Consider the following 9,764-nt stretch of genomic DNA (forward strand, 5'->3'; position numbering starts at 1 on the left):
GAAACTGATGTCCAAGTTCCGCACACATGAGGACGGCCTAAACCGGGATGTTGGATTTATGTCACATTATCAGTAACCCCCACAGCTTGCCCCCTGGACTTGCAGAATCTCACTAGCTGTTCTGTCTGGAGACAATACACATCTCTTTAACCTGTGCTTAATGCTCCCTCCACCCACATTGTCTGTACCTTTAAGACCTGGCTGGCTGTAGGGATTCGCATTCTAATTAGTATTCTGTAACTTGATTTTGTGTCTCTGTGCACTGTTTGAGAGCACATTTCCACTCCATCTGACGAAGGAGCAGCGCTCCGAAAGCTTATGGTATTTGCTACCAAATAAACCTGTTGGACTTTAACCTGGTGTTGTGAGACTTCTCACTGTGTCCATTAATATAGGCAGGGCTCTTGGGATTGGAAAATTCCACCCATTGTCAGTAATCATGGATTGGAATGAATACTCTTTCCATGCTTTCTGTTTGATTGCTGTTGCCTGTAGTGAAAACAATGCTGGGTAAATCTCTGTGGGTTAAATCGAACAGCCCCCACAACAGGCATGGGGCTTGCAATGCAATTCATTGTGATGTGACAGCTTGTCAAATTTGTGCTGTCTGCTTCCAACAAGGGAAGGAGCTGTGCTGGACCTAATCCTGGGGAATGAAGCCGGACAGATGGTTGATGTGTTGGTGAGGGAGCATTTTGGTGATAGCGACCACAACATGGTTCAATTCAGATTTGTTATGGACAAAGAAATTGACAAGTTGCAGAAAAAGATTTTGGATTAGAGGAGAGTAGATTTTAACTAAATTAGGCAGGATCTGGCCAAGGTAGACTGGAATGAGTTACTTGTGGGGAAATCTATGGAAGAGCAGTGGGAACTGTTCAAAGATAAAATGGGGAGGCCCAACATGTTCCCTCTAGGGTAATAAGAAGGTGTAACAAACCCAGAGAACCATGGATGACCAGAGACATTCAGGATACAATGAGAAGGAAAAGAGAGGCTTTTAACAAGTATAAGGGGAGTAAGTCTGCGGAAGCATTAATGGAGTACAGAAAGTGCAGGATGGAGCTTAAGAATTCAATTAGGAGAGCAAAGAGGGGATATGAGAAAGCTTTGGCTGGTAAAAGTAGGGAAAATACTAAGATATTCTTTAAGTATATCAATGGCAAGAGGATAACCAAGGAAAGAGTAGGGCCCTTAGGGACCTAGGGGGAAATCTGTGGGTGGAGGCAGAGGACATTGGTCGGGTGTTAAACAAATATTTCACATTTGTATTCACCCACGAGAATGAAGAGGTAGTTATGGAACTTGGGAAGAGAGACTGTGAGGCTCTAGAGAAAATCATAGGGAGTGACAAGGTATTGGCAGGCTTAAAAGTGGACAAATTTCCAGGTCTGGATGAATTGTGTCCCAGGCCATTGTGGGAGGCAAGGGAGGAGATTGCAGATGCTCTGACCCAAATTTTTAATTCCTCCCTGGCCACCGGGAAGGCGCCCGAGGACCGGAGAACAGCAAATGTGGTCCCACTACTTAAGAAAGGTTGTAGAGATAAAGCCAGGGAACTACAGACCAGTGAGTCTCACATCTGTGATTGGGAAACTACTGGAGAAGATTCTGAAGGAGAGACTTTGGGCCCAATTTTACCATCAAGTTGCGCCCGTTTTCGGGTGCGAAAACTTGGTAAAGTCGGGCGTGAGGCGAGTAGCGTGATCCGCGCCCACCTCCGCGCCAGTTCTCCCTTTACTAAGGCCCGAAAATGGCCGCGATTGGGACTGTGCCCGAAACGGGCATGGCAGCCATTTAAATGCATTTGCATGCACTCATCTGAGCAGCACTCCAAAAACTTGTGATTCCAGAGAAACCTGTTGGACTTTAACCTGGTGTTGTGAAACTACTTACCATGTTTAAGAAAATATATCTGTAAGAGAAATTGAAATTGATAATTGTGATATTCCATATGTTTGAGGTGGGAATGGAAAAGATATTTGTTGTTAGGGTGATGGTCACTTTAAGAACTAGGTTCCTCAGGAGGAAGATTTCCGGAAAATGCAGCTTGTTTCCTGTAACTGATCGGTGATTATAATCAACCAGGAATTAATTCCAGGGTGTGTAGGTTCTTACAGTTTGGTTTGTGGTTTTACAGCAAGCTGCATACAAGAAGCATCTGTTTTAAAAAGATTCACTTGAAAATCAGTGTGCTGGCCAGAAGGATTGATAACTGAAGAACTCTTCAAACAGTGAGTTGGGCTTCAGGGATAGCCAAGCTGAGAAGAGAAAGAGAGAATGTTTCTAGATAGATAGGGTGAACGGTGGGAAGCTTTTCCCCAGGTCGGTGGTGACGTTCACGAGGGGTCATAGGTTCAAGGTGAAGGGGGGGAGGTTTAACACAGATATCAGGCGGACATATTTTACACAGAGGGTGGTGGGGGCCTGGAATGCGCTGCCAGGCAAGGTGGTGGAGGCGGACACACTGGGAACGTTTAAGACTTATCTAGACAGCCATATGAACGGAGTGGGAATGGAGGGATACAAAAGAATGGTCTAGTTTGGACCAGGGGGCGGCACGGGCTTGGAGGGCCGAAGGGCCTGTTCCTGTGCTGTATTGTTCTTTGTTCTTTGTTTGTATACAAGGCTTCAGAGTTAAGAATCAGGATAGATCTGATCGGAGGTGGCTATGTTTCTGACACTAGTGACGCCTCTGTTGAGCTGGGAGTTTACAATCGAGAGATAGTTGGAAAGGATTTGAAGGGGCTATCTTACCAAGAGTTGCAGGTGGTACAAAAAATCTTAAGCTTTATATGAAGTTTTGAAGTAGGGCCCAGACCAAATAATTAAACCTCCCAGTTAGGATGAGTATCTGACTTGTGTTTTTGGTGTGTGTAAGCAAATGGGTGTAGAAAGAAATCTGAGTTAAGAAGTTGGGTTTAGAGTATAAGTAACTGCATTCATTGTAATTTTAATACGTTTAGCTTAACTAACTAGATAAGCTAGAATGTAGTTACTCATGCTGTTTGATTTTTGTGTAGTAAAATTATTTTGTTGTAAACAGTCAACCTTGTGGGTTCATTCTTTTAGTTAAAGGGAGAGATGATGGCTAAGTGGTAATATCACTGAACCCCTAATCCAGAAATCCCGCTAATGCTGCAGGGGCGTCCCATCATGGCAGCTGGTGGAATTTAAATTCAATTCAGAAAAACATCTGGAATGAAAAGCTACTCTCAGTAACGGTGACCATGGGCAGTATTTTCCCTTTTTGATGCAGAGTGTGAAAAGCAGCATTAAAGTCACTGGCCCCACAGGGAGCTCCCCCAATCATCTTGCTCAGGACGTTGTTAGAAAAGATTGAAGGGGAAGATCCCAGGACGTCACTCTGATTGAGCCTGCTCCACCAGCAACTTAGTTCCTTAAAGATCGAGGCATCATTTTGTCCAGGCAATTCCCAGATAGCAGTCCAGGGGACAGCGTTGAGGCAGTGTTCATATACTGCCTAGGCATGACCCTCGCCGCCCTGAGCTTCTCCAGCAGGTCTACACGCTGGGTGCATTCCTTGGGAGACCAGGCATAATTCATGTCAATGCACCCTCACGCCATTGTGGATGGATAATCTAATGGGGGAGGGGAGGGTTAATCAGGCACAGATACTTGACAATTAGATTCGTTAGATTTATTACATTGTGGTCCCCTACTTTGAATGTTGGTAAACATCATTGGCAGGGCTGTAGACATATGCCTTTTCGTTGGTGTGAAACGCGGTTTGGACATCTTGTGGGATTTTCTGCTCCCATCGCTGATTCTGTCCAGTGAAATGGGAGGGGAAAACCAGCCCCACCGCATCAAATGCTGGCCTTGCTAATGTTGCCTATATCCCAAAAAATAACATAAAACCTTGGTTTTCAGAGCTCCAAAAAAATTAAAACACCAAAATCGTAACACAATAAAAGTAAGGAATATTTTTAGCGTCTGAATAATTAAGAAGGATTATTATACAAAGTATAACGGGGGGGGGGGGAGGGGGGGGGTGGCAATGTTCTGGCTATGTTGTGCCCAGTGCAAATCCCACTAAGTTGTGCGAGTTCCAAAAGGGTATGTGCACTGAGTACAAATCCGTTTACAATCGTCCTGGTCCCTTCCCACTGGTGTGAATCGAATCTCACCCAGAAACCTCTCTCCGAACCGATGCCAAACTCACCCTCCCCCTCCTGTGCAGGAAGATCATGTTCAGACTTGCGCTGGCATGTTTCCTTGTCAGAAATTACACTTACACTTAGCCATTTTTTAGAAGAATTCCACCCTGAATCTTTTTTAACAATCAGGCAACGTACTAATATATGAAACAGAGTAAAGTACAAAGAGAATAGGAAATTAACATGTCGATATCGATCAGGATTCATGGTGATCATCCTGGAATGGGCTTGTAGTAATCTAAGAGCACTCTAATCTTACTCCGAGAGTGTTTTCAAATTCTATACTTTATGTCTGCCATGTATACGTTCAGTCAATTATACTGTAGCAACTCAAAGTTGTTTCTTGAGACGTATGGCAATAGATTTCAATGTTTTCCCAAGCCAAGCAGCTTTCTAATGATGCCTCCAAAATATACAGCAGCCCATGGTTTCCATGCTATGATTCCATCAGATAACCGCTGTGGACAAAATGTCCTCTGACATTGGCAGTAGACAACTATAGGCAGTAACAGCTATGAAGCTGAAACAGAAAGCTCTAATTCCATCAAGGCTATAGACGACTACTTTCCTCATTCTGTGGTTAATAACTGCAGTACCAATCATATTGGGGATTATAAAAATACGTATTTTTAAATGAATGTTTTTCCAATGACATCTGATTATAAATACATTTTGTTATGGTTATGCTACATTGACATGTGATTTCTGAATCCTTTAGTTCACAAGATGTCTGTGCACATTGATGACCTTATACACCTAATGCACCATATTTCAGAGGTGGAGAACTTGCAAGGTGTAGTGAAAGGTTCTGGCAAGTGGAAATGTGTGGCTGGTGCATTGGGATTGGTAGGAGGCTTCTTCTGTAGTTATCAAGGAGCAGCAGTTGGTAAGTGTTTGCTTTGGCTTTAAGAAAGAAGTTTGAAAATGACTAATGAATGAAATAGATACTGAGTGTGCTTGGTTTAAATTATCCTGACAGAAACAGTAACCCATGGAATGAATGGGGAAATGCCTTTAGATACTGCACTCTTGCATTTCATTTGCAGTTTGTCTATCCACCTGTATAACAGACACAAGTCCTCATGCAAAACTTCAACCATTATTCCTGGTTTTGCTCCTCATCAAAAACCTTACTTTAGTATCCTGTGGACATTTAACAAGCTTACATTGTGATTCTTTATCCCGCTGTGCTCGAACACAGTACACTCACAATCACTATATGTGCTATGACAGAGATAACATGGGCTTCCCTCAGAGGTTATATCTGCTATTACTGAGAAACATTATGAGCTCCCATTTGTTACAGACCAGATCAGAAACTCCAAGTATATTATGAGGTTAGCCTAGACCCCAACTTTTAGTTTTGATTTTGATATTAGGGTGTTTCACTCGATGTATGATTCAATTGACCCAGTAGGAAGCTTTAGTCAAAACAAACTTTATTTCAAGAACACAAGTAGAATATAACAAAAACATTTAGCATAACTTTTACCAATTAAAGTATTTAAACATGACAAAATATAATTCTTAATAGCTATCCATCTTTATTGTGCCAATTTAGCAGTATTTCCATGGACATAAATCCCTTCTTCAGAACCAGTTTTCAACAAAAGCAGGTATACTTACATGAATGTTGGACATCCAGCCTTTTAACACCTCTGGACAGAGATTGATAAAGACACCTATTGTCTAACTCTCATGCAGCAGACTTTCAGAGAAAGATTCCACTCCCAAAAAGCAGAATCTCAGAGAAAGAGACATATTTCCTGGCAGATTCCAGTCACCTGACTTCAGAGACTCCAAGCTACTTCTTCTTTCTATAGCTCCTCAAAAGGCAACTAAGCTTGAGTCCTCTGTGTAAGCCTAGCTCCGCCCAATCACCTGATATTACTGTCAATCAACCCAATGAAGTCCTACTCTGCAAAATTATAAGGAAAGTCACTAAAATCAGCAGAACAGCATTATTTTAGATTAAAACAAACATTCTAGCAATTGGGAGCAATTATGCTGCTGCAGTAGCAATAGAGGGCTGCTGAATATATATAACCCAGCAGCACTGGTTAGAACAGACGTTTAAAACAGATCCTGCACAAACAAATCACTAAAGTACATTTCTTAAAGGCACAGTATCGTCACACATCACACAGTTCATAAACAGGATAACCATGCCCGAATTGATACAGAAGATTGTTTAATGTGGTTGAAAAGTGTTGTAGCTGAGAAGAGTTATTTGAGGAAGTCCCCTTTTAAAAATTTTCTGTCGTATTTAAATGCATGTGGCTTCTGATTATTATAAAACAATTCTAAAGTCCATAATGAATAAACTCCCCTCCTGGTTCAGTAGACAAATCCACCAATGAGGAAGAATTTGATCACTAGTTAGTGCTGAATTGGCAGTTTTTTTGCTGGGTAGATTTGAGCCTTTCTACATTCTAAACTCGGGGGGAGGAAAGTAATAATGTTGCAATGTTAAGGAAAAAGAGCAGGGCAGGGGACTAATTGGATATAGTTCTTTCAACAAACTGGTACAGGGACAATGGGCTGAATGACTCTTCAAAACCTGTTGAAAGATTGTGATGTGTGGATTCTTGGTGAGAATATGATCAGGTCTGGATGCAATGTCCTCCATGATTAAATCATCTGCTGATACTCACTATTCGGGCTCCTGTCTAAAAAGTAGCTCATTGGTCAAAGGATCGGAAGATGGGTGGGATTCAGAGGAATGCAGTCAAATATGAATCAACATTTTCAAGAGAAGGAGAAAATGCATTTTGAACAGTGGAATATAAACAATTTCTCAATGTTTATTTTTGGTTTTTATTCTTCCTAGGTGGTGTAGTCGGTTGTTTAATTGGTGCCTGCATGACTTGTGGACAGTTTAAACCATTATGTAAGATGATTATGGAACTGCCACTGAATCAAAAACAGATATTGTCTGATGACGTACACAATATTGTCCAACATTTGGACTGGACTGATGCAGCACAACTGATATCATTAGTGATGGGAAACGTTGGTCTACAGGAGAAGGTGATGGCAGCAATAATTGCATTTTTTTTAAAGCAGCTCAACACTGAGGTGCGACACAGTGAAACTTTCAGAAATAAGTCACCTTTTCTAGAAGTCTAAATTAGAACAAAGGGCAAAGAACAAGGAAAAGTACATTACAGGAACAGGCCCTTTGGCCCTCCAAGCCTGTGCTGATCAGGATGCCCTAACGAAATTAAAATAAAATCTTCTGCCATTACTGGGTCTGTAGCCCTCTATCCTCTCCCTATTCATGTGCCCATCCAGATGCTTCTTAAATGTTGATAATGTGCCTGCTTCCACCATCTCCTCTGGCAGCACGTTCCAGGCACCCTCCACTCTCTGCGTGAAAAACTTCCTCCACACATCTCCCTTAAACTTTTCCCCTCTCATCTTGAACCTGTGCCTCCTTGTAATTGACAATTCCACCCTGGGAAAAAGTCTCTGACTATCCACCCTGTCAATGCCTCATAATTTTGTAGACTTCTATTAGGTCTCCCCTCAGTCTCTGTTTTTCCAGTGAAAACAATACTAGTTTATTCAAACTCTCCTCATAATCAACACTTGGTCCTGGTGAGCCTTCTTTGTATTCTCTCCAAAGCTTCCACTTCCAAAGATGTGCGGGTTAGGTTGATTGGCCAGGTTAAAAATTGCCCCTTAGAGTTCTGAGATGCGTGGATTAGCGGGTAAATATGTGGGGGTAGGGCCTGGGTGGGATTGTGGTCGGTGCAGACTCGATGGGCCGAATGGCCTCCTTCTGCACTGTAGGGTTTCTATGATTTCTATGATTTCCTTCTGGTAGTGTGGTGACCAGAACTGCATGCAATACTCCAGATTGCATATGCTGGGACATAAGAAAATGAGCATTAATTTTTAACTATAAAAATTCAAAATCTTTGACGGATGTAATTTGGTGTTGGTTGTAATGGCACTGGGGAATCTATGTGCTGAATTCTATTCGCTTATGAACATAATACCTAACTAAATTCAAAACAAGGATTTTTAAACCTGTTTTATATTTTTGTTGGCCACATCGCTTGCTGTTGAACTGTCAGTAGTTATTTGGAATGAAAGTTGGTTTATCAGTAAAGAATAATTCTGTTTGGGGATATAGGAAAATTAAATATAATTAGATCTGATTTTCAAAGGCTTGTGACATGGGAAATAAAGGGTTAATATGATTATTATAAGTTATAAAATGAGTTATACTTACAAAAATTGTTCCTTTTGCTGTATTTATCCATTACACCTGGATTACATCCCTAGCCTGTTATTCTACACGTGTTTCATTAGAGATGTTTCTGTGGCCGATAAATTTGAACTGTTTTGGATTTTGTTACATTTTATACTTTCCTGGTAGATTGCTTGAATGTGAGAATAGGATAGTGTGTTCTATGAAGGCCAATGGCTTCTATGAACAATCAAAATAAGCTTGCGCATGTGGTCAACTGACGTTTTTTGTGTAAATGTCCGCGATTGTAATTGCTCTTTGAGAGGTTCTGGAGCTTGAATCTTTTCCCAGCATACTTGTAATAAAATGTTTGTCTTTAACCATCTCCAGACACCGAGTGGCATTTGTCTCACGACAGTTTGTTAATGCTGTATCAGTTATATTACAAATGGAGAGCAATAAATTAAATTGGTAATACGTCACAAACTTGGTATTTATATCAAACTGTGATTATTTCAACAGTGGATGGATACAGGCTGGAGTTCTAGAAGAAAGGATATAATTGAGCCCAGAGTCACTCCAAAATATTGAACAAATGATTCATCCGACTAAATATGGTGCAAAGACAAGAATAAAGAATCTGACCTGAAATCTTAGTGAGCAAATTGTAATTTAATGTGAATACGGTATTCCGTGCTGCACCAAAGCAATTGTAAATAAAAGGTTACAAGGAGGATAAATAAACTAAAGAGTTCACAGGGCCAATGAAAAGTGCCCAATGTATTAGGAGAGCACATTGTAAATGCAAATTGTAAAAATGAGGTTATAGCACAATGGGTGGCACAGTGGTTAGCAGGGCCAGGGATCCTGGTTCAATTCCAGCCTTGGGTCAAGGTCTGTGTAGAGTGTGCACTTGTTCCCTGTGTGTGCGTGTGTTTCCTCCCACAGTTCAAAGATGTTCAGGCTAGGTGGATTGGCCATGCTAAATTTCTCTTCAGTGTCCCAAGATGTGGAGGTTAGGGGGATTAGCCATGGTAAATGGGTGGGGCATTGGGGGTGGGCCTGGGTAAGATGCTCTGTCCAAGAACTGGTGCAGACTAGATGGGCCGAATGCCCTCTTTCTGCACCGTAGGGATTCCATGAATCTATGATAATGGGGACTATGAAAAATTTGAGAACATGTGCTTATGGACTCGAACCTACAAATGGGATCAATAAATTAGTAAGTAGGTCAAGCAGAAACTGGACATCGGATGGATAATAATCACATACATAATCACGGTATTTATGGGGGGGATTCACCCGCCCCGTTCGCCACTGGCAGCAATCCTGACATCCCACTGACTGAGGCGCCAGGGCTAAACCAGAATTCCCAATGGGCGCCA

General features: G+C 41.7%; 1 protein-coding gene across 1 annotated transcript in view; it reads left to right on the forward strand.

Moving 5' to 3' along the window:
* Positions 1-7,310, forward strand: part of LOC144493096 (protein C19orf12 homolog) — a 28,898-nt gene extending 21,588 nt beyond the window's left edge. The window contains exons 3-4 of the mRNA XM_078211998.1: positions 4,900-5,067; positions 7,012-7,310. Coding sequence (XP_078068124.1) covers positions 4,900-5,067; positions 7,012-7,310 — 467 coding nt within the window. The remainder of the gene's footprint in view (positions 1-4,899; positions 5,068-7,011) is intronic.
* The last annotated feature ends 2,454 nt before the right edge of the window (positions 7,311-9,764 follow it).

This window comes from Mustelus asterias, chromosome 4, assembly GCF_964213995.1.
Source record: "Mustelus asterias chromosome 4, sMusAst1.hap1.1, whole genome shotgun sequence".
NCBI lineage: Eukaryota > Metazoa > Chordata > Chondrichthyes > Carcharhiniformes > Triakidae > Mustelus > Mustelus asterias.